The sequence below is a fragment of the Sinocyclocheilus anshuiensis genome, unplaced genomic scaffold (genome assembly GCF_001515605.1).
Source record: "Sinocyclocheilus anshuiensis isolate Anshui unplaced genomic scaffold, SAMN03320099.WGS_v1.1 scaffold306, whole genome shotgun sequence".
Classification (NCBI taxonomy): Eukaryota; Metazoa; Chordata; class Actinopteri; order Cypriniformes; family Cyprinidae; genus Sinocyclocheilus; species Sinocyclocheilus anshuiensis.
Window position 1 is genome coordinate 1,772,490 of NW_015544175.1, and position 24,249 is coordinate 1,796,738.

Genomic DNA, 24,249 nt, shown 5'->3' on the forward strand with positions numbered 1-24,249 from the left:
ACATTGACTAAAATGTTGGACATCGAAAGTTAAAGTTAAATGTTTTTCTCAAATGTATTTTATCCTGGAAGGATGATGAATGTACACTAAAACTGTGGGCAAAGTGGGTTTTTCCACCATATATATCAGTCATTAGCATTAAATTGCAGGATGTTTCTTCACAGGTTCGAAAGAGTAAACATTATGTAACAACGTGGGAAAGAATGCCACTTTTTGGAAATTGCTTATCTTTTATATGTTCTTTTATCTTTTTGTAAAATTCTGTCTTGCACAAATAGAATGGTGCTGAGATGCATGTAATGATTAGATGATTTTGGATATCAAACACCAACCACAACACACTTATCATATACTTAAAAAAGAATAAAATGTGGCTAATAAATGATAAAGATCCTTCAAAAGACACTTTAACCTCTGAAAGGTATTTCGGAAAATGATAACTCACTAAAAATATATAAAAAGCGTACACTACCTTATACGCAGCTTCAGGGAATGACACAGTCACAGGATACGTCCAGATGAACATAACCTGGGTTATTTAAACAAAACCTTTCACTGCATTCACAATGCTAATAGCTTTATGCACTTAAAGGTGACGAAGGATAAAGGAAGAGAACAGTGACTTCATTTCCAGCTTTTATTTAGGTGTTGAGACAAATATACTGCTGATCATTCTACAAATGGAAAGATAAGTCACACTGACTATTTATTTATACATATGAGTGCCTAGTTTTAGGCACTCATATGAAAGTGGAAAATGCATTGAAACACCCGTGACGTAATTAAAGTCAGACTTTATTGGTTTACTTCTACAAATAGTTTAATGGAGGTCAATGAAAAATTCCTGATTATTTTCTCATCCCTAGGCCATCCAAGATGTAGCCTATAGGTCGTACTTTCTTCAGCCTAAGAGAAATTAAGGTTTTGGAGGAAAACATTCCAGGATTTTTCTGCATCTAATGGAAGTGAATGGTGCTCACCCTGGACCATTTTCGATGGTCTAAAATTCATATTTAAGCAACTTCAATGTAATCAACCCCAACCCTTGCACAAAGAGAATGGTGCTGAGATGCATATAATGATTAGATGATTTTGATAATAGAACAACATCAGACCACATTCAAGATACATTTAAAAAAGAATAAAAATAATAAAATGTGGGTAATTTATGGCAATAATGATTCAAAAGACGTTTTAACCTCATGAAAGGTATTTCTGAAAAAGCTAACTCATTAAAAATACATTTAAAAAACCCTCCCTGATTATATGCAGCTTCAAGGATTGACAGTCACAGGATACACGTCCAGATGAAAATGACCTGGGCCGGGTTATTTAAACAAAACCTTTCACTGCAATAAAAATGCTAATAGCTTTATGCACTTACAAATGAGGAAAGATAAAGGAAGAGTACAGTGACTTCACTTTCAGCTTTTATTTAGGTTCAAATTTACTGCTGATGATTCTACAGATGGAATGACCAGTTACACTGAATGTTCATTTATGCTTTGATGTTGAAAATATATGCTTTTGTAAAGTTTTAGATGCTCATCTGAAAGTGGAAAATGCATTCAAACACCAAGTCATGATGTCATAAATGTCACACTTTATTGGTTTACATGTTAAAATAGTTTAATAGGACCAATACGGTTTTGGAACAATAAATAGTACAAAAAAATGTGTATATTAATAACATAAAATAGGACATTCAAACAGTACAGAACAATATGTTCAGTCAAGTAAATAATTAAAGCTTCCATTGGGAAGTAGAAATCACATTCAGTTACTGTTGTCTAGTAACTGATAATGCCCCTCAGAGTTTAAAAATATCCAAGTGTCTCAAATCATTTGTGATGACATTCATTTTTATGTCCAGCAAGGCAGTTGTGTGTTCTGTGAAAAATAAAGTTTAATTCAGTTTTTCAATGAATTGTTCACTTTAATAAGTTACATCGCTATCACACTGGCCTGTCTATGTGCATGAGGAATATATGCTCACCGTATATGCTGTAAGCTATTTGAAGCTATTTTGGTCTATATGAGACTGTCAACACTGTTCTTATAAATCTGTGGTGGATCCTCAGTATCCGAGGTACTAAAAATTAAATAGACAAAAGCAGAGTTAAACAGGATATAGTCTTGTAAACCAAAAGCGATTAATAATGACAGTAATGACACAAGAAAAACATAACTGCAAAATAAGACATATCTTACCTGTTCAGGTCAAATTTGTTAGCTGAAAACAAAACAACATAATTTAGCATTTTAATTAATTTTCAATATATTATTAAAGAATTTGATGGAAGAACTTATTCACAAACTCAGTAGACTGTTTGGCTCACCTTTTCTCCTCAGTCTCTTCAGTATCCAGAGGACTAAGCCCAGACTGGAGCCACTGATAGCGCCTGCAACCCCAAGAGTCACTTCTGTCACTTTGAAGAGTGATACAGAGGGATCTGCTGAAAATACAAATAAAAGGTAATGAGCTGTAGAATGCTTTTCTCATTTTATCAACAAAATGACATATCTTCATCCCACAGTCACTATATCAGCTGTTTACCTTGACACACTGCCAATTCCCCTGACCAGCTCCCATTGTAGTTGCACATCACCATCTCGTTACTGTGGTCTTCAAGTTGGTGGCCTTCATGACAGATGAAGATGCAGACGGTGCCAAAAGTGGGTTCTTCAGATGAGCAATTCATATGCCCGTTGATTGGCTCAGGAAGTTGTGGGCAGACCATTGCTACAGAGTTGAAAAAAACAAAAACAAAGGCGAACTTAGGCAAACTTATTTTTTGAAATACAAAAACTCACATTAAATTAACCTGTAAATCCATAAATGTGGCAAAAGGTTGTTGATTACCTTCACAGCTAGGTGGTTCCTGACTCCACCTTGCTGTTTTTGTACAGCTGATCTCTGAAGCTCCCTGGAGTCGGAATCCTTCAACACAGCTGAAGCTGCATTTGCTCCCATAATTAAAGCTGGAAGTGCAACTCAGCTCTCCATTTACAGGACTGTCAAGGGCTGGGCAGTGAATAACTGGGAGGAAAGGGGGGAATTTATGAACAGATCAGACAGTTTTCATAAGAGTTTTTCCAAGGAGCAATTGTAAAATAAACATCAGATGTCTTTTTTGCTTGCACAATATAATTTCAGCTCACGTTCACAGGTTGGTGGTTTGTTTGACCACTCTGTGGTAGAAGTGCATCTTGTCGTTCTGGAACCCTTTAGTTCATAACCCTCCTCACAAAAATATTCACACTGAGAGTCATATGAGAAGTCTTCATGAGGATTAGAGCACTGGACGCTAGCATGATCTGGTGGGGTGACGTTCTCTGGTTTGCATGTTATAACTGAAAATCAGAAAAAGGGGATTATCATTAAATTCCAAGAGCAGAGATGTTAAAGAGCCATGAACAGAACTGCTGCTGAACTATTGTAATAGAAGTTTTTCTAAGTAAATTCAGACCCGTCTTACTTTCACAAGTGGGTTGTGAATCGTTCCAGCGTCCTTTTGCCCCACAGAACAGTGTAGAGGAGCTGGAGTCTCGCAGTGTGTATCCTTCTACACATAAAAACTCACAGGTGGATTGGTAGCTAAAGATGCCCATTGGATGGTGACACTGCATTCGGCCTTCCTGTGGTTTGGTCAGCTCTGGACATTGAACAACTGCAAAAAGATGTCAAAGTGTTTTAAAAAAAAGCATCTGGTCAAATGTGTCACGTTCATTTTACAACGTAAATTCAACTCACGTTCACAGGTTGGTGGTTTGCTTGACCACTCTGTGGTAGAAGTGCATCTTGTCGTTCTGAAACCCTTTAGTTCATAACCCTCCTCACAAAAATATTCACACTCAGAGTCATGTGAGAAGTCTTCATGAGGATGGGAGCACTGGATAATAGCATGATCTGGTGGGGTGACGTCCTCCGGTTTGCATTTTATAACTGAAAATCAGAAAACAGGTAAAATGGTTACATTTCACACCTTTCACTGTCAACATAGATATATTAACAATATCTAGAAAAATATTACCCACCATGTTCACATCGGTCTCCATAGAAACCCCCAAAGCATGAGCATTTATGGCTGTTTATGGTTTCAACACACTTTCCTTGACCACTGACACAGGAGTCGTCTTTGCAGGATGCTGAAAAATAAAAAAATGGATAATTACTCATTGATTAATTCATTTTTCATTCACCTTACAACAGGGGCTGTCAAAGTGGGGTCCGCTACCCATAGACAGGGGGTCTGCAAAATAATGTTAGGGCTGTATGATTTCCCCAATGGGAAAAATGTGGTCATACAAATGGAATTGACTGTAATGCAGAATGTCACGGAATTTGGCAAACCTTGCATAAATCAAAAGTAGCAGAATTTTTATGCACCACTTTGTATGACAAAAATGTAAGTAATAGTTAAATAATAAGTTAATAAATTGTTAAATTTTATAAGTTTTGTGATTTCAATTAATGAAATCATACCATATCAGACATGCTTTTTGATTGTTTAATTTAACCATTTAAACAGAAAAATCAAAACAGAAAAAAGATGGAATCTAGAAGTTACAATGGCATCTGAGAGTACAAATTTTAGTAGGCATATGCTTAATCACTGTTAGAATTATGAGGTGGTCCTTGTAAAATTTTTCTCCCCTGTATTATAGGGGTCCCTGACCACATAAAGACTACCTACCCGTGTAGCACAGTGCAGTCTTCTTCTTTAAGCAGGATTCATCATTCCATTTGCCTTCATCTGGCACTCTTTTAATGTATATTTCCACACAGTCTTCATTATTCCTTCCATTATTGGGCTCCATATCTGCCCAGTTCTCAGCTTCCTTGGTAAGCATCTTATTAGTTCCCACCCAGGTCCAAATGCCATTAATTTTACGAATGCCTATCCAGTAATATCCATTGACTTTTGGAAGGATACTGTTGAGGTGATCAATCTCATCTTTGTTCTGGATGGCTACCATGTCGGTGTAATGCTGCCTGCACCAGTGTCTGGCAGATTCCCAGTTCATAGTGATTGTTGAGTAATGGTATGACCAGCCTTCAGTGCCTCTCCATACGTTTAACACTGCAGAATTAAACCATTGCAACTTTGAGTGAACTATGTTTACAGGTTGTATTTATTTATTTACACTAGTATGGTTTGCTTTCTTACCTGAAGAAATAAGAACAAGGGAAGCAAAAAATTGCAATGGTACTTTGTTGAAGATGCCCTGCAAAATTAAAGGATTATATCAGTGGGATGAACATAATATTTATTGATACTAAAATTATAGAAATGCATATTTTAAATGCTTTACGTACCATTGTCAATGATGTTCAGATATGAAATGGTCCTGTTAATGGTCGTCTCTGTACTTCTCCACTAATATGATGGTTCTGATTTGAGGACCTGGTCTGGTAATCACTGGCATTTATATGAGCTCAGCTATGGTTTAGGACTCCCCTTCCCGGATCCTTGTGACATCAGCCAGTAAAAGCAATGGAATTCTAGTCTCTGGAAATACCCCTCTCTAACACTACGCAAGGAGGAAACACTTTCATTTTTTATACTCTCAAGGCGTTAGTTTGCAAGGAAGTGACCTCTCAGGAAATAGAGCTTTTGGTGCTGATACGGCCACAGCAGGATGACTGCATATTTTCACAGTATGTTCATAAATAGAAATAACAATTTCATGACATTTTTTTTAACTAATTATTGTGTATACAATTACAACATTCACTTTTTGGTGCGAAAAAAGTCAACAGGGAGATCTAATGGCAGAAACACTCACATTTTCTGTGAATATCTTCAGCTCTGTTTATAAAGGAAAAGGGGATACAATATGTGTCAAGAGGGGAATCACTAGGAATTGTTGCCAGTAATTATTCCATTGGCGCCTTTACTGTATCTTTCCAGTTACGTGGAAATAAAATAAATGGTGACTTTTTCTACTCTTTGTAAATGTCATGACAAAATACACCATACAATTTTAAGACATTGAATTAATTCTACAAACTGATATTATACAAAAGTAATAATAATAATAACTTATTATAAAGTATTACAAGGAACACCCATAAAAATATTCACAATTATATTTAAAAGTAAAAATCAAAAGTAAGACAGGAAGCATTGTATATGAGACACATTTGTTCGATTATTAAACTATCTGGCCTATTTCCAATTTCCTTTGTTTTAAAGCTGTTATTGTACTTAAGATCCCCAGAGGTTTCTCGTTTTGAAGTTTGAGTTTTTGCCACTTGATTTCTGTATGACCTTGACCCTTTTTGGATGCCACTCTGTTTAATGTGTTTGCACAGAGTTGTACCAGCTTCCGTGTTATGGAAATAGCTGCCATGAGGGCACCGGAAAATCAGTGAGCAAAGAGAAAAGAATAATAATAAATGTGTGTCAAAATAATTTGTGATAGCTAACTTATCTAATATCTAGATAATTATAATCTAGATAAATAATTTTAAAGCTCATACAAACATTTCTATTTATAAACAAATCTGATATAAACATCTCCATGCAGTTAAGAATGATTTGTTTCTATTCTTTTTTTTTTTATTATTATTATTATTATTGACCTAAATGATCAGAGTGGATCAATGCTATAGTTATCACATGTATATTAGACTGAGCTTGAAGCAGAATAAATTAATTAAAATTGGACCTGTGGAAATGATGATGATGGAAATAACATTTGAAAAATGTTTGAAAAAAGGCTGACTTTCTATGTTTCAAAAGTACAGCTTGCTAGGAAAAGGTGCACAATAAAAAAAACTTCAGGTTAATTAGGACATTTTTCCCAGTCATCTCAGTGGCAAAAAGTGTCCCAGTTTACCTGAATTCACCCCTACATGATATTTACCTTGATGTTTTTTTATTTGGGGAAAATGGATCTGATAGAAATGATGTCACAACTGAGGGACAATCACCAGTAAAAACAAAACATTTTCACACTATAAATACTGAAATGGTCACTGATTGTGCTTTGGATTGTCAGTTTTTTTTTGGGCCTGTGATAGATTTCAATTCAGTTTATGATTGAAAGTCTGTGACAAGGGTTAAATAATAAAATCTATACATAAAATGCATTGGAAATGTAGCAATAATTGATAAATTGATCAAATCAAAGATTAAAAAACCTTCACATAACACAAAGAAGGCACACAAAACAAACAAACAATTATTTTATAGGCCTATCTTGGTGAAAATTCACGGCATCCTGGTTACTCCAAGATGATCCTCTTTCATTAATCTTTCATGGCATTTATTTGGGATTTTTTTATTCTAGATTAACAACATGGAAAAATGTGCTAAAACAAGAAGCACAACAATTATTATTTTGATGATTAGTCACAGTAGGCTAGCTATGCTGGTGTGGGCTGAGAGGGAAAGTCCGCAGGTCTGTATAAAGGAAGGAGTGCTGAGAGGGAGATAACAAGCACAATGTCACATTGACAATAATGCTAATTTTTTTCAAGTTTGACATAAACTGTATGAAGAACCAGATAATAATAATAAAAGAATAAATACCTGAATTTTTATTTTGTACTAAGTAATTTACTCCAATTGATAGTTTCTCCCCTTTTATCCAAAAGCATTTTTTCTTTACTTTAAGTTTCTACCAATATTTATTCATTATAATTTCCGTTTTTATATTTTTTTCGTGTTATTTTTATGACGTATTTCCGGTTTGTACTAGCGTCTGTTGATACTGATATCGCATACTGGCATGCGTGAGGACTGTATAAGGTTCGCCTGTTCCGCTGCCACAGCGAAGATGGCAGACGCTCTGAGCAAAGTGCCCGACATCGACATTGATCCAGAGGGAAAGTTTAAATACATATTAGTGAACATAAAGGTTAAAGGTGGAACGGAACAAAAAGTGATAGTGAGGGGAACTAAAACTGCGGAGTACCACAGTAAGTGTGCACGCTTGCAAGTGCAATAACGTGACTGTCTGTCTCTGCAAGCCAGCGAGTTAACTTTATCCTTAACTTCAGCTCAGTAGTATTTATAAATCAACTAGTTACGTCCATTCTGTTCCTCACTGTTTATGGGCACTGAGGAAAACATATCTTGTAGGAAAGTAACGTGTCAACATAAAAACGTTGGTAAAAACGATTGACTGGTATAATTGCATATTGATTTTGCAGCTGGATTGAGATGCTAAATTGTGAAGAAGATTTAGTACTAGCTGTAGTAGTAATATGTTTAGTTGAATACAAAATCTTGACAGGCTCAAGACTGAAACTCAAAATAAACATCATGGGTATTATTTATGGAATGGTTAATTTGTCCTATTCATCCTTCTCACTACATCACTCAGCTTTTTTATTAAGATCACATATTTGAAAAAGTGAATTCTGCTATGGAGGCCTTGGGACTGGAGTGTAGTTGTCTTGGTGGCGGCAAGATAGAGCACAACAACACAGAAAAGAAACTTCGAGTGTTTGGAGAGTCTACGGTAACACCATTAACCATTATTACAACCACTTAATATTGTGACATCAAATAAGGTTATAGCTTAAGGTTACATGAACACCTGCAACAACTACTGTTTCATAGAGGTGCAAAAGGTAGAAGTGGGCCTACTATACAGATGTTTATCTTTTTTTATATCAAGTAAATTTCATCAGATCACATATCTTAATTAAAACGAGACCCTTTAATATGCTTAAAATAGACTCGGTATGTAAAGGGAACAAACCCCAGAGAATTAAAATAAGTGCACAATTTTGAGCATGAATGTTTGTGGCTCTTTCCTAGCTTTTAAAGAAATAAATGTTAGGCATGTTCTTGGTGTTTTGAGTCAAAGCTTGCTTTTAAAGAGACATATCTTTTCTCACATATCTTTCCTTCTTCTAGGGATATGGGAAGGCTGACCATGCTGTCACAGTGGAAAAGCTAAAATCTGTCTTCAAAGACTATGAAATCATTATGGAATAAAAGACTAAATTGATCACTTTAAATGGGCATGAATATTTTGTGAAAGTACACAGTTTGATAGCACTTCAGCTTATTTTTTATTCCCTTATTTTCATTTGGATAAAAATTTATGCTGATGAGATGGTTAATAAATGTTCACTGATCTGTCAGCAGTGTCAAAGTTGAGGTTAGATCGCTGACCTTGATAGCGAGGTCTAACGTGTCTATGATTCATGGTATGTCTAATTAACTTGTTACTGGACTTCGTTGAGAAATTTGGCTTTGAGATACAAGCATACACATTTTTATGGATCCATATTTGGTAAAAAAAACATTTTACTGAATCAGTCACCATTACAATTAAATTGTAAAGGCCCATTATTGTGTAAAGTCTTACATTTATATAATTATAGTGCATATGGATCTTATTTTAGACATGGCATGTGTTTTGAACATAAGTGATTTTTCCATCCTGTTTCTAAGTTAAAACCCTTACCAGTTTCCTCTAGCCTACCGTGAGACCCTGAATATGACCCTCATTGTCTATTTCCATTAAAAGGTTAAATGAGAGAGCTTACACAGAAAAACTATTATTTACACTAAATGGTGTATTCATTGTTCAAATAAAATGATCCTGAAAGGTGCCAAGTGTTTTGATTTTTAGCAGAGGCCTTCTCAAAAAGGAAAAAAGGTTTGATATGTGTCAATGCCACAGCTTTAGTAGTAATTAATTTTAATTCAAGGTAAGTATTATTTTTATTTAGAAACAAACTATGTAGTAAGGCTGAACAACATAAAGTGCGGTTATTTATTATTTTAATTTCCCTGTGAAATTCCTGTCTTCCCGTGATACGTTTAGAGTCTGTTTGAACATAATAGTGATGTATTTGGAAGTTCCTCTAGATGTTATCGCCATCATAGCCTTCTGTTAATAGGCTTTTGTTTCCCTTAGCATGAGGTTGGCACATGTGTTTGCACTTACTGTTAAGGATGTTTAAAGAAAAAAACTGAAAGTTTCACTTTGAAGTAGAGAGGTGTAGTTGAATACAATATTGGCAGCCAGCGTATGCTCTCCAGACAGTATTCTGGTAATTACTTTGATGAGTGTAGGAATGTGTAGCTCCCTGTTCCTGAACTCACTTACAGGAACCACTGGAGTATTTTCATTCATCTAAATGTATGCTGTAGTCAGTCAGTCTTCATCACAAATTAAGATGATTATGAGGACGTTGAAGATGTGCAGCCATTCAAACCAACTTTTTGTGGTGGAGATAAGAGCATATTAACGATGTAAGAAATATTCATAATATCTCTATCCCCAAGATAACTGTCAAAAACTTAGATCAAATACTGTATATCTTAAAACAAAAGCACTAAAATGTTTCCCTTGTTTTTTTAAATAGTTTACTTTTGCTTTGTTTGCGGGGCTTGATGAGTGAACTTCAATGCAGCCGAGGCATTGATTCTGTGATTAGGATGGTCCACATAGCAATTAAGCTTGTTTGGGGGTGGGTGGGGATAGTATTCATGGCACTATAAAATAGTGCTACAACACCTTACTCCAGTGTGGCTGTGTGGTAATATGGTGGCTGTAATAATGGGGTTTATGCAATGTGTGCTTGGGCTTTTAGTGCTGGTTGCATTTGATCATGTGTACAGTGCCAGGCTAAAGGCTCTAGTGTTTCATCCCCGGGTGCTGATGCAAGAACCTCAAAGTGTTGATTCTCAGCTTAGGGAGCAGTGGAATTCAATCCAAGGTTCTAATGGAGTTCTATTTCGTAGGCCCCAGCAGGCCCCGCTTACTTCAAATCTGGCACCTTCAAGTATTCAGTCCAAACAAGAATTGCTGGGCCCAGTCAAGGAGCTGGTCTGGAAGTTCCCAAAGGTCCAAGAAGAGCCAGTACAGCCAGATTTTAACTTTAAGTTGCAGCAGCCTAGACCTTCCGACAGTGTAGCAGTCCAGTGTTGGGAAAATGGGGTGCATGTGGAAGTGAAGCAGGACTTCTTTGGTACTGGCCAGCTGCTTGAGCCCTCTCTTTTATCTCTAGGGGGCTGTGCTGTAGTGAACGTGGATGCAGCTGCCAAAGTCCTGATCTTTCACTCTGCACTTCAGGAGTGTGGTAGTCAGTTTATGGTGTGTCTTCTGGCTTTTTAACCATGTTGTGAATTTACTCCTTGCCAACGTCCTGCGTATTCAGCAGCTTCTAAATTCCTTCTCTCTTGCAGGTGACTGAGAATGAGCTTGTCTATATCTTTACCCTTGATTATAGACCAGCAGCATTCCAAAGCACTCCAATCGTAAGGTCCAGTGGTGCTACAGTTGGTATTAAATGCCACTACCCCAGGTCAAGGGTTTTCTTTACTTGCATTACTAGTGTAATTTTACAATTCAAGACTTTTGGACCTGAATGAGCATTTCATTACAGGAGACACAATGTGAGCAGTAACGAAGTGCAGCCAGCTTGGATCCCATATGCGTCCACCCAGGTTGCAGAGGATATTCTGGCTTTCTCCCTGAAGATCATGACTGGTTCGTTTTTCTTTTATATTGGTGGTATTCGTTTTTCTTTTATATTGGTGGTATATTTATATTTTCATCAGTATTTAATTTTTATTTTTTTTTATTTTTTAAAGATGACTGGATGTTTGAAAGGCCTTCGAACGTTTTCTTCCTGGGTGATGTCTTAAATATTCAGGCATCTGTGAAGCAGTACAACCATGTTCCCCTTCGTATATTTGTGGACAACTGTGTTGCCACTAGGGACCCTAATGTGAAATCCGCTCCAATGTATTCTTTTATTGAAAATCATGGGTAAGAACATTACACCGTTCTCATAAGTGTGGGAATCAAGATCCTCATGAAACCTCTTGGTGTTTCAGTTGCCTCACTGATGCGAAGTATACAGGCTCCATCTCCAAATTTCTGCCCAGAGTGCAAGATGACAAACTCCAGTTTCAGTTGGAGGCCTTTAGGTTCCAACAAGAAAGCAGTGGTGCTGTATGTATGTGTATATATATATATATATAATTTTTTTTTTTTTTTTTTTTTGTATGTACCCCCAAGTACTTTAAAGTTCTTGTTGCCTATCTTTGCAGATTTACATCACCTGTCTTCTAAAAGCAAGTGCAGCTTCGGCACAGGTTGACGAAAATCATAAGTCTTGTTCTTTTAGAGCAAATGGGTGAGTCTGGGTGGGTGACGCAACTACATGTTCTGTATAAAATACATCCTCTACAAAAGTATGTGTTTTTAGATGGGTCTCTTCTGATGGAAGTAATGAGGTATGTGGCTGCTGTGACACAAGCTGTGGATTGAGGACAGATAGCGTTTTAACCAAAGTTCCAGGTATATTGCATGCAACTGAGCTCCAAATCTGAAGGTTTATCCTGGCTTTGTTGACTGGTTTCCTCCATCTTATCACCACAGGTTTCCAGTGGGAGGGAAAAGCCCAGGTTGGCCCTCTCCAGGTCTGGGAGATCCAACTTAAAGCCAAAAATGTTATTTAATTTTTGTAAATAAAGATTTAAGTACTTAAGTGTTTGGATGTTTTTGTGGGTCTGAACCACGAAATCGTTCTGGGATTTAATAGTCTCATATGGGTTCAGCTTCTGTTGACATGTGGGCTATGTTAATAAAATCCCTTAAAGGGTTGGTTCACCCAGAAAATTAGCCCATAAATTACTTGCCCTTAAATCATCCTAGGTGTATATGACTTTCAGATGAATCCAGTCGGCGTTACATTAAATATTCTTTGATCTTTCAAGCTGTTTAATGTCACTCGGTGGGTGTTGGATGCGTCAGTCCAAAAGAAGTTAAATAAGTGCCCATCCATAAAAGTCTCACACGGCTCCGGGGGGTGAACAAAGGCATCCTATAGATTTTATTTTATTTATTTTTTTATTTTTTGTAAAAATCCTTAACTTAATCACTTTAATGTAGCTTGCGCCAACAGTTGTAAACGGAAGCAGTTCCGGCCGAATGATGTATGAGTTCAACGTTGCGCATGTGCTGGTGAGTCTCGTGAAAACCAACGTTTGTTAACAGGAGCAAAGGAAGCAAAGTTTCCTTTAGCAAAGGAAACCAGTCTCCTCTTGGCTTATATGAAATCCTCCTTTAGAGGATCTTCTTTACAAATCCTCATTTTGTACTTTTAATTAGTGACCGTTGTTTTGTTTTGATCTCTCCCCTGCACTTCCGTGTTAGTCACTTCTGAGCGGCGCATGCGCAAAGCCGACTTCATGTCATTCGCCCGGAGCTGCATCAGTGTACAACTGTTGGCGCAAGTGCTATACCTAGTAAAGTGTTGTCGTCTTAAAAGAATGCAGTAAAAACCCTAATCTGAATTATAATACACTTTTTTTTGGGGGAAATATTAATATTTTAAAAAAACAACGTACCAAATAAATACATTTGAAATGTAGTAAATGATGTTACATATCCTCCAGCTAGATTTTTCTGGTCATCAATATTTGGAGATTTAAATTGGCGTAAGGCTTGGAGAATGGTTGATAAGTTCTTTGTTAATAAAGTAAAGGAAGTTTCGTATAAGAAATATTGCATAGAATTTATCCAGTGAAACGTGTTGGAATGTTTTAAATTGAATATTGACTATTCTTGTGAATTTTGTGGTAAAGAAAAAGAAACTATTTTTCATTTATTTTTTCATTGCATTTATACAAAGATATTTTGGGTTGATGTCGAGAATTTCATTACAAGAAAACTTAATACAGCTGTTAAACTGGGTGGGTCTGATATAATGATATATGTTAATGATTATGGGATAGAAAAGGATAAAGCGTATATTAAATTACTGGTTGTAATGGGGAAGTTTCATATACATAAAATGAAGTGGTCGGGTGGTAAGCCAAATTTTTTTCATTTTATCAACGGATTTCAACAATATTGCAATATGGTATATAAATGTAAAACAACAAAAAAAATCTCTCAGGACTTCTAATATTATCTGCAAATTTGAAATAAACAAGTAAACTGTACTGTCTTCATTATTGTGCTAGTTTTTTTTCTTTATTCCTCTGGCAAATTTGTTATTTTACTTGTAATGTGCTGATGGCATTTATATGCAACATTGTAATTCTCTTATGTTCATATGCAAAAAAAAAAAAAAAGTAGTTTTGTTGGCGCAAGCTACATTAAAGTGATTATTACGTTTTGAATATGGATATTTTTCTTATTGAAAGATCAAAGACGATTTTTAATATAACTCTGACTGGATTTGTCTGAAAGAAGAAAGTCATACACCTAGGATGACTTGAGGGTGAGTAATTTATGGGCTACTTTTCATTTTTGGGTGAACTAACCCTTTAATATACATTTGCACTTACATTTATTTGGCATTCTTTTATTCAAAGCAACTAGTTGAGGAAAACATGCGATCCATCATGAGATGGCAATAAACATGAGAAGTGCCCGTTATACAGGTTTTCAGTCATTGTTCAAAACAAAAGCCAGCACCGGAAGATATTAAGGGAAAATAGGAGCATAGAAAAAGAGAAAAATGTTTTTTTTTAGGAGGCAGTTAGGTGCTCATGGAAGAGATTAGTTTTCAGTTGCTTCTTGAGTGATTCGATTCTCCGGATGGAGTTAAGTAGGTAATTCCACCAGTGTGGAACAGCGAAAGAAAACGAAAAAGATAAAGGAAAGAGATTTTGTGCCTCTCAGCATGGGCCCACGAGGCGTCACTCATTTACTGAATGAAACGTTGCTGAATATTGCAAGTGAGTGTGCGGTCTTATCTCCTTTATACAGATATGTTATCTTTGACATGCACCTCGGATGGTGTGCGTTTGCTTTAGTGTTTTATTATGCAACAATTATATAACCGGAAAACGTACATCATCTGCCTGAGCTGGGCAGAATGCTTTTCCAGCACTTTGTAGTAAAAGCAAAGCACTTGCAATCAATCACCATAAAGCTGTTTCCGCGGCGTCAGCGCCTTGTACATCGATTCAGTAACATTTCGTTTGTGATTGGGTCATACAACAAGTATAGAATATTCTGACCAATCACCGTAGAGTGCGGTGTAAATGAGATGAACTAAACTACACTTCACCTCAAAGAAAACGGCGCGAAGTTGGGAGCGATACCAATTCACTTTTAGAGGGGTGTTCGTAAGCGCTGTACTGTTATTGACGTACACTCGTAAAACGAATACAAACGTAATGAGGAAATATACTTTGTGTAGCGTTAAATAGGCACACATAGCGCTTAGGACAGTTATCCAACAGGTTTCGTTTTCTGAAAGAAACCCCATGTAGTGCTGACGAATGAAATCGCCCAGAAGAAGGAAATGTGGAGGAGAACTCAAACAGAAGACCCAAATATGTGTACAAGATCTCATTATTGTCCATAAATATCACATAAACGCGTTTATTAATCGCTACTGTTTCCCTCTGAATAAGTCGGTAAGTTCTAAGAAGATAATAGTTTTTAAAAATGTGTATGAAGCTAGTTGAGTTAGTTTTACCTTCAAATTGAATAAATAAAGTAAGTTAACTTAATTTTTACTACGAAAACACGTTTGGACGTAGATTTATCGGTGAGGTATTTTAGTAAATATATAAAATCGATTTAAGTTACAACTTTGTTGTCAATGCAGGTGTGTTTTGAAAAACGTGACCACAATGTCTCAAGTGACCCTTTTGGATGAGGTCTCTCAGTGGAACCAGGAGACCTGTCAACAAGAACTCAAAACGGTCCTGCCCAAACTAGTTATATCCTTTCCTGACTTCACAAATTAATTTTACTTGTAGTCTAAGGCAATGTATGAATGTGCACATGTATTTGATTGTTTAGGACTACCTTAGTGTCATTTATGTAACATTATGATTAAGATTGGCCTTGACACTTGAACGCCATGCATCATGACACTGACAGCTGGGAAGAGCACACAAGTAAGTCTGAGCTGTCTTCAATATGTAATTGTTTTAGACCTGGCATATCTTGAGTGGACCTCTAAACAAATCTCAATAAATATTTTATTTGTATAACCTACTTTGTTGATTTTCTCCATGATTCCATCTCCACAGATATTCTTCAAATAATCACAAGCAGTTTCCTCCCTCATCTTTCTTTATCTGAATTAGAGACGGGATGTTTTTCCACGGTCTTACCCAAGGTTTGAGAATTAAATTCCCACAAAATGTTGGTTTTATAGTTGGGAAGAGCATTTTTTCATTTTTTCTATTTGAGTACTTGGTAGCTCATTTAAAAAAAGAACTTGAGTACTCTAGGTATCATGATGATAATGAAACAATTTTAAATAAAACACACTGTTAATGGAAATAATTTCAAAAAATAACACCGCTAGTTATAATTATTAATCCATTTTTTTTAAATGCAAAAGATGAAAGGAATAAGATTGTTTCAAACAACACAGTTGTAATGAATTATGTCTCGCGTTGCATGAGCTGAAAAGTGAATAAACACCGGTAAAATTGGTAGTGGATTGATTAATTCATTATATATGAGCAGGGCCGTTTCTAGCCAATTTGACGCCCTAGGCGAAATCCCTATTCCCCCCCCCAAATTATATATATATAATTCTTTTCAGACACCAGTTGCTTGTCACATTCAAATTGGTTGTCATAGTAATGACACTAATTTGTGGAGATTCAGTGCATTGAGTTCCACATACGTGCGCTCATTGGCGCCCCTTCAGCTGGTGGCGCCCTAGGCGACCGCCTAGCTTGCCTATGCCTAGAAACGGCCCTGTATATGAGTGTTATATATTCATATATAACAGAGTGATTCTAGACATCATTGTGCACTTCAAAGCCTTTGTTTCACTTTAGTTCTCTGGTCTGGACAGCATGCTGTCTGAATGCTTAGCAGTCAGACAAGGTACCTCCCAAAATGCTGTCATAGCCAATCAGAAAAAAAAAAAGTAATTAATTTTCATGATTTATCATTGCTGTCACTTTCGAGTATCGGGTACTCGTGCCAATTCAATTCTATAGCCTGAAGTATTCAACAGGAAGCCTATTTTCATGTGTTGTCATGTACGATCCACAGGTGGTAAAAGTGTTTGCCAGTCTTTTGGAAGAAATCGGCAAGCAAATTGGAGGCCTTTCTAGTCAGAACACAGAGCTACATGTGTTATTGAGAAATATCTTGAAGGTTTGAATATGCCATATTGAAATTGAAATTAAAATTTCTTCATTTGCTGGTCATAGTGATTTCTGCTGTTGTGTTTTTGCCAGATGATGGTCCAGACCCTGGAGTCTCTCTCTGGCTGTGTGCGTCATGTCTGTTCCTTCGTAGAGTCTGTCTCCTTTCATGCCATTCGCTCTCTGCCCTCCTGCATCCTCAGAGTCCTAAAGGACACCTTCCAGCACTGCAAGGTACAACATTATTATTATATAATGCACTGGACATATTTTTACACTATCAGCCATCGATTGTGAGTACACCAAAAAGGCTGTTGTCTGTTTTAGTGTGTCATAGTGCACACACTAGTGGTTATGCAGAGGATTTTATTTTCTGTAAATTTCAGTATGGTGTTGATGTGTTTATAGGACAGTGAGGTCATGTACAGTGGAAGGCTGTCAATGGTGGGCGATCTGCTTCAGGGCCTGTTTAAAGAGGCCTATTCTTTGCAGAAGGGCCTGATGGAACTCATGGACAAAATTAACTTGGAGGACACTGCTTCTGAGGAGGAAGTGTCGGATATTGTCACAGGTTTGTGGTATCTGTGTGAGAAATCTCCAGTGAAGAGGTGGATTTGCTTTTCAGTAGTTATTTTGAATTTTGTGTTTGGCTTGCAGTGATTCACAGTCTGCTGGACATATGCTCGATCATATCCAGATTGGACATTGCGCTACATGCCAACACATGGAAATTTATCGTAAAGTGAGTTTAATGTGCATCATGAAACCTTATATCTGCTTTTAATAGAAATACATTTTTTATGGCCATGTTGCATATAAAGAGGAATTTTATGTCCTGAAGTAAAAAGGAAAGTCTCACTTTTGCTGCATGATTTAAATGCCAGTAACTTGAGTCCAGGTTTTTTTTGTTTTTTATTACTAGATAAATGTTACACAGTCAAAAAACCTTCTTGTCCCAAATCGATCAGACATTATAAATAGCACCTAATACTTAATTATTCAATCTAAAATCTCTATGAAAAAATAAATAATGTTAATTTATGTACTGACAGTTTGTGTTTGATTTCAGACAGAGCGTAAAATACCAGTCTTTTGTAGAAGATCGGCTTCACCACACTGACATAGCCTTCTCGTTGTGTGAAGACCTGTGTACATCTGTCCAGAACTGTCTTGAGCTGGCCCAACAGATCCAACAGGCAGGCCTACAGGTAGGCTCATAATCGGTTAAAATTTAATACATTGCATTTTTTTTACAGAGATGGTGATTATTTATTGGTTGCTGTGGTATTTTTAATTGCAATAATGGTGACCTTGAAACATTCACCAGGGACTTTTTTTGTTGGACAAGTCTAAAGTGTTTTTATATAAAAGGTCAGCTCATATCTGACTTCCTCCTTTTGTTTGTCATAGGAAATTGTGCACTGTCCAGAATACAAGCTTTTCCAAAAAGCAACAAAGATGTGTAGGTTTTTTGCCAACACATTAGTCCACTACACAAAGGTAACTGAGGGGAAAATTAAAGTTATTCATTAAAACCTGTTAAAGTGAATTTAATAGTCCGAAATAGTTATAATTTTCAGTTTTTTTTTTATTTTTTTTCATGTGATAGGAATTTAAAGCATTTCTTGCCAAGTCATGCCGTCGATTTCACCAGTTGTATATCCAAATCCACAGGTAAATCAAAGATATATTGCGCAAGGTCAACGTTTATAACATAGGGAGTTCAAGCAACATGATTTTAAAATCTTGTCAAAGTTTCATATTTTTCCTCTCTCTGTTTTGTCTATTAAGTCTAATTAAGCTTGTGGTTTTTCCCTCCTCAGCAAGTTCCCCCCCTCTGTGTGTGCCCCGTCTGTGCCCTCTGCCCTCAGTGAGGAGTTGAGAGTGGCGGTTCTGGTTCCCATGCATGCCATGCTGACACAGCTGCTCTCCTTCCAACCCTTTGCAGAATCTGTCCTGGACCCAGATCACAGTGAGCTTCTTCTTGCAAACTACTATAACAACTTCCAGTGTCCTCTTGAACCTTGGAACATTCCTTTAACATTTCCTCTAAAAAATCTTTGGCTTGTTCATTGAAGGTTCATACATCACTTAACCTGGTCATTAAAGTTTTTGTTCTGTTTTTAATGTGAGTGAAATGAATGAATTTCTGATGAATTTCTTTCATGTCAAGGACACAGTTATATAAAAAATGCAGAGAGACTGACTGTCCATGACACATTGCTGAGTGGATATCCTGTGCATTTCCAGGTCACTTAAACTGAATTAGTGCTCATGACTTTTCATTATTACAGGGCAGTTCTTCCAACATTGCAACATGTGGAGTTGCACTCTCTGTCTGACAGGTTTTGGATTTTTGCCCAGATAAAAACAAGTATTTGTTCCCACAACATATTAATCTGTTCCCTTGTTATAGGTAAATCATGGCCATGTTGTTCTAATTCTTTCTGTTGCTTTAGTAAAATCGTGACTAAGAGTTAACTAAATTAAAATAAGGGAACAAATTAATACATGACATCACTTTACCTAAAACAAGAGAGCAAATTAATCAAACAAGGTCACTAATAAATTGTGGGAACAAATTTTTAATTTTAGTCTTCTTAAACACTTTTTTTTTTTTTTAATTACCAATTTGTATTTCTTGTTGTTTGTGTATTTTAGAGTGCAGTACAGAATGTTGTCTACCACAGTGTCTGCTACTGGTGAGTGTACTGGGTAAACTCTCCTCCCAGCCAGAGGAGGCGCTGCAGCTGTGGAGTGATGGCAGTCAGTTTTCGGAGGAAACTCCCAGGTATTTTACACTTGTATAATTTGGCAGGATGAAATTGGCAAACTAGTCAGTTGAGCATCATTATGAGTTTTAGCATCAATAATTATGCAATAATTCCCCGAATTGGCTTGGCGTTTATTGATAAAATTTAATGCTGCAATAAGATGGGCTTTCGTTGTTCTTTGCTGTTAAAAAGTTTGGGGCCAGCAAGATTTTGTAATATTTAAATATTATATGTAATATTTAAAGAAGTCTTGTATGCTCACCAAAGCTGCATTTATTTCATAAAAAAGAATAAAAGCAGTAATATTTTGAAATATTATTGTAATTGATTGTATTATTGTAATGTTGATTTGGTGCTCAATAATTTTTTTTTTCAGGATTCTTTGATGAATAGAAAGATCAAAAGTATTTAAATAAAACTTTTATTTGAAATTAGTTTTTTGTAACAATGTAAAAGTTTGCTTTCACTTTTGATCAATTTAATAAATCCTTGCTGAAAAAAAATAGTTACTTTACATCATCTTTGTCATTTATCCGGCTGTTGTTTACCACATGCTTTTCAACCCTGGAAATGTGAAAATGGTGCATACTTAAATCAAGATTTGTTTTCTCTAGGTCCAGTCTAGTATTTTTGGCTCAAGTACATAATGCCATCAAAAAGTCTTTCTTTCCACAGATGGTCTGTGTTTGAGGCAGTGTTGCATAGTTTTCGGCGGTGTATGTTGGAGCGTGCCGTGCCGGTGTGGTTGCCGGGAGTAATGCTTCGAGGGCAGGCTCAGGGTAGAGTCAGTCTGCACCAATATGTGTGTGTGCATATGTGTGCTTGTGTGGCTGTTCTGCCCACTCAACACTTCGCTCCATTGGTCAGTGATCTTTTTTATTTAATTTATTGAATTCTGTTCAAGTGTTGTATAACAAAGCTTGATCTTTCTCTCTGGATGATGTGACAAATAAAATGTACTTAAAATCTTTTGTTTTGAAAAGACAAGTCATGTTTTAGCTTGATATAAGTCTTGACATAATTATATTCTTATGCTATTCTTGTAATTACTTTGGATAATAATGCTGAAATAATTTTAAACTGGCCAAGTGACAAATAGCTGGTACTTAAGACATTTCATCAGAAAATAGGAAAAACCATCATGTAATCTTGTTGTCCTCTGTTTTCTTCTTTCAGGAGCGGTCATTATTAGCCGCCGTATTGCAGGCAGACACGCAGACGGCTGTCTTGGCCACAGATGTCTGGTGCTTCCTGGCACGGTAAGTATAGATACACACCCATGTGTGTAGACCATCGGACTTCTATGACTACTACTTTCCAGAGCTGTCACAGAGACGCCAAGCATGAACAATCAGAGACATTCCTGTTTTTAACCTTTTTAGAAGTATACATTTCTAAAGTTTTGTTATTGTGGTTTAGGAGTCATTCAATACTTTATAAAACCCCCTAAATAATATTGATAACCATGCTCTACTGAGACCTGTGTCTATACAAGTTGGAAAACATCTACTGCTCTAAAGAATGCAAGAAAAACATGTTTATATACAATATCAGAGTTGTGTTCTTTCTGTCTCTCTTCAGGTATGGCACGGCTGAGTTGTGTTTTCATCATGTTCTCCTTATTGCTCACCTGGTGAGTGGGGAGTGTGCTGGGAATGTGACCTTTTTTGTGCTCTTGTGGTTTTCTGGAAACCTGTCTGGGATGAGGAACCACAGGCAACCCTTTTTCTCTCTTACACCTTGACTGAGCTGACATTTGGTGTCAAAATGAACATGGGGAAGAACTCACCTGTCTATCACAGCAGTCTTGTGCTATTTTTCTTGTGTGGTTGGTGTTATTGCAAATATTTTTTAATTATTACAAGTGTTAGATGAACAACTTAAATTCTATGGGTTATATATACGTTTATGGACACACACACACAAAGGACTCTTATACTTACCAAGTCTGCATTTATTTGATAAAAATTACAGTAAAAACAATAATATTAACTTAGAAACTTAAACGTATATAAACAAACTTAATATATTTCAAAATGTGATTTATTCTTGTAATGGCAAAGCTGAAATTTCATCAGCAATTTCCAGAATTCTTTGATAAATAGAAAGTTCAAAAGAACAGCATTTATTTGAAATTGAAATATTTTATTTCGTTAAAAAATGTTTTAATGTCATTTTTGAGCAATTTAATGAATCCTTGTCGAAATACTAATTTCTCCCCCCTCCCCCCCAAAAAAAATCTTATTTTTTGAACGGTCTAAATATTTATGTATGTACATATGTGTTCTTTACATTTGACAACTAGAGAAAGTCCAAATTTGTCTTTATTTTAAACCATACATCTATTTAACTATACATCTGTACTTGTCCTATCCTCTATCCTGATAATTTAATTTTTCAGTTTCTAAATCTATTGACCGTTTTAAAGATGACTGCATATTCTTTTGGATGACTGTAATTGAATTTTTGGAGAGTGTTTAGACAAGTTTTTTTTCTTCAAGTTCTCTTGGTTTGAACATTGTCTGAGCAAATTCTCAGGTTTTAGTCGTCCACTAATTACTTCCATGATGTGTATTGTTGTACTGTCTAGATAAGGTCATGTCCTGGTGAGGGTTATCAGATGTTTCACTTGGCCCTGCTGCTTAGACGTCTGCTATTTCTCATGACACCCAAGCACCAGGTTAGTTTCTTTTTCTATTGTCCAGATTAAGAATATGAACGCAACTCTGCAGGAAAGCTTCCTCCGAACATTGATGAGTTTGTAATATAGTTTATTTGTGTTCCCACCGTTGTTTTGTCTTTGTTTTGTAGATAGCAAAATGGTGCATTCATAAATGTGATGAAGTGCTTTTTTTTGTGACAGGTGGAGTTTGTGGAGCGCTTCCCTCCCGCTCAGGAGGAGAACCTGTGTGTGTGGCGCCACACTCTGCTAAGGTGTCTGTGCACAGAGGCACGAATGCGGGTGGAGGAAGAGGTGCTTGCCAGAGCTTCTGTTGTGCTGCAGGAATTGCAGAATAGCGGCTACAGGATGGGAGATATACAGAGACTTGTGAGAGAAATAAAGTGACAATGGTGCTACTGAATACATACATTTTATACTTAACAGGATGTTTGCCATCATTTTGAATTACACAAGGCTTTGATTTTAAAAACATCAAAAATGCTGGCATATAAAAATAGCTTCACCACTAACAGTTTGTTATCCAAGACAAAATTGTTTTTTAGTCATCTCTTAGCAGAGGAAACAGACAATCTTTGATCCAGATTCAAGTTCTAAGCCAATAAATTTGTTTTATGCCACAGTCTTACCCTGAACAAATTTTGGTAAGGGTTGTTGTAGATTAAAGTTTTGATTATGGACACAAAACAAAACCCTGCACTTATACAGTTTAGTCATGGGACACTTAGGGATTTTTATTGTTATTTCAACACTTAAACTCTCTCAACATTTAATTAACTCTATCTGACATCCTGCTCTTAAAAACCAGACTGACCTTTAAGATAAATATCTTTCCCAGGGCTGGTTTTAAATTTGTTTCTCTGTGATTCAGAACCGGATACTAGGCTGTGTGCTGATGTTGATGGGAGGGAGCAACCTGCAGGCTGAATGTGTGGGGTCTTCTGTGAAGATCATCTCTCAGCTGTGGAGTCGTATGAGTAGCAATCAGGTGATCAGATTTCACATATACATAACTGTTCAAAATTTTGGGGTCAGTAAGATTTTTTTTTCTTGGAATGAAATTAATACTTTTCAGCACGGGTGCATTAAATTGACATAATGTGACAGTAAAGCAATTTACATTGTTGCAAGATTTCCATTTAAAATAAAATGCTGTTGTTTTGAACTTTCTATTCTTCAAATAACCCTGAAAGAAATGTCACCGTTTCCTCAAAAACATTCAGCACAGCCTTTTTTGACCATGATAATAATGAGAAATATTTTTGAGCTACATATATCAGCATATTAGAATGATTTCTGAAGGATCATGTGACACTGAAGACTGGAGTAATGGCTGCTGAAAATTCAGCTTTGCCAGCTCCGGAATACATTTTAAAATGCCGAAAACTGAAAACCGTTATTTTGAGTTTAATATTATTTCACAATATTACTGTTTTACTGTATTTTGATAAAATAAATGCAACCTTGGCAAGCATAAGATACATTTTAAAAACATTACAGGACCAAATGCATTGTTTTCTTTTTTGGTCCGGACCAAACGAACCAAGAGAACCAAACTACAAGTGTACACCCTTACTGACTTCAAACTTTTGAATGGTTGTTTATAGTTTTACACAAACTTTCTTTGTTACACAAACTTTGTATGTTAAACAGTAGCACTTAAAAGGATGACATGAAAAAGTAAAGAATCCCATTCAGATGTATGTGGGTTAGTAGTTCCCCCCCCCCACCC

The 24,249-nt window shown here is 36.3% G+C and overlaps 4 protein-coding genes across 9 annotated transcripts in view; 3 read left to right on the top strand and 1 right to left on the bottom strand.

The window, feature by feature from the left end:
* Positions 1–1,542: 1,542 nt before the first annotated feature.
* LOC107696155 (L-selectin-like) lies at positions 1,543–5,468 on the bottom strand. Of its 2 annotated transcripts, none has more exons than XM_016496359.1 (13): positions 5,321–5,468; positions 5,172–5,229; positions 4,698–5,084; positions 4,039–4,149; positions 3,755–3,946; positions 3,480–3,671; positions 3,163–3,354; positions 2,864–3,040; positions 2,558–2,743; positions 2,340–2,453; positions 2,212–2,233; positions 1,997–2,092; positions 1,543–1,890 (listed from the first exon to the last, which is right to left on the bottom strand). In XM_016496359.1, exons 1-12 carry the CDS (start codon positions 5,321–5,323, stop codon positions 2,032–2,034), a joined length of 1,695 nt encoding a protein of 564 aa, XP_016351845.1. In that variant the 5' UTR covers positions 5,324–5,468; the 3' UTR covers positions 1,543–1,890; positions 1,997–2,031. The 2 variants fall into 2 exon arrangements, with proteins under 2 accessions (XP_016351845.1, XP_016351844.1); XM_016496358.1 differs by having other exon boundaries at positions 2,340–2,456.
* Positions 5,469–7,714: 2,246 nt separating this feature from the next.
* Positions 7,715–9,636, top strand: LOC107696171 (14 kDa phosphohistidine phosphatase-like). Its single transcript, XM_016496388.1, has 3 exons — positions 7,715–7,930; positions 8,351–8,475; positions 8,877–9,636. The coding sequence occupies exons 1-3, from the start codon at positions 7,741–7,743 to the stop codon at positions 8,955–8,957; spliced, it is 396 nt and encodes a 131-aa protein (XP_016351874.1). The 5' UTR covers positions 7,715–7,740; the 3' UTR covers positions 8,958–9,636.
* Positions 9,637–10,488: 852 nt separating this feature from the next.
* LOC107696159 (zona pellucida sperm-binding protein 3-like) lies at positions 10,489–12,472 on the top strand. 2 transcript variants are annotated; one of them, XM_016496371.1, is made up of 8 exons: positions 10,489–11,070; positions 11,163–11,281; positions 11,363–11,466; positions 11,571–11,748; positions 11,817–11,934; positions 12,033–12,118; positions 12,191–12,282; positions 12,364–12,472. In XM_016496371.1, the coding sequence occupies exons 1-8, from the start codon at positions 10,519–10,521 to the stop codon at positions 12,441–12,443; spliced, it is 1,329 nt and encodes a 442-aa protein (XP_016351857.1). In that variant the 5' UTR covers positions 10,489–10,518; the 3' UTR covers positions 12,444–12,472. The 2 variants fall into 2 exon arrangements, with proteins under 2 accessions (XP_016351857.1, XP_016351858.1); XM_016496372.1 differs by lacking the exon at positions 12,364–12,472 and having other exon boundaries at positions 11,817–11,938; positions 12,191–12,272.
* Positions 12,473–14,573: 2,101 nt separating this feature from the next.
* firrm (fignl1 interacting regulator of recombination and mitosis) overlaps positions 14,574–24,249 on the top strand; it is a 12,019-nt gene continuing 2,343 nt past the window's right edge. Inside the window, exons 1-19 of one of the 4 annotated variants that reach the window (XM_016496342.1) lie at positions 14,574–14,672; positions 15,554–15,668; positions 15,809–15,848; positions 15,984–16,072; positions 16,969–17,073; positions 17,157–17,297; positions 17,472–17,634; positions 17,721–17,805; positions 18,133–18,271; positions 18,474–18,563; positions 18,673–18,737; positions 18,887–19,035; positions 19,725–19,854; positions 20,513–20,699; positions 21,014–21,096; positions 21,419–21,470; positions 22,428–22,517; positions 22,701–22,886; positions 23,389–23,505. In XM_016496342.1, coding sequence (XP_016351828.1) covers positions 15,579–15,668; positions 15,809–15,848; positions 15,984–16,072; positions 16,969–17,073; positions 17,157–17,297; positions 17,472–17,634; positions 17,721–17,805; positions 18,133–18,271; positions 18,474–18,563; positions 18,673–18,737; positions 18,887–19,035; positions 19,725–19,854; positions 20,513–20,699; positions 21,014–21,096; positions 21,419–21,470; positions 22,428–22,517; positions 22,701–22,886; positions 23,389–23,505 — 2,001 coding nt within the window. In that variant the 5' untranslated portion in view covers positions 14,574–14,672; positions 15,554–15,578. Of the gene's footprint in view, positions 14,673–14,710; positions 15,360–15,553; positions 15,669–15,808; positions 15,849–15,983; positions 16,073–16,968; positions 17,074–17,156; positions 17,298–17,471; positions 17,635–17,720; positions 17,806–18,132; positions 18,272–18,473; positions 18,564–18,672; positions 18,738–18,886; positions 19,036–19,724; positions 19,855–20,512; positions 20,700–21,013; positions 21,097–21,418; positions 21,471–22,427; positions 22,518–22,700; positions 22,887–23,388; positions 23,506–24,249 lie in introns of those variants that run through there. The other 3 variants (XM_016496338.1, XM_016496340.1, XM_016496341.1) reach the window with 3 other exon arrangements.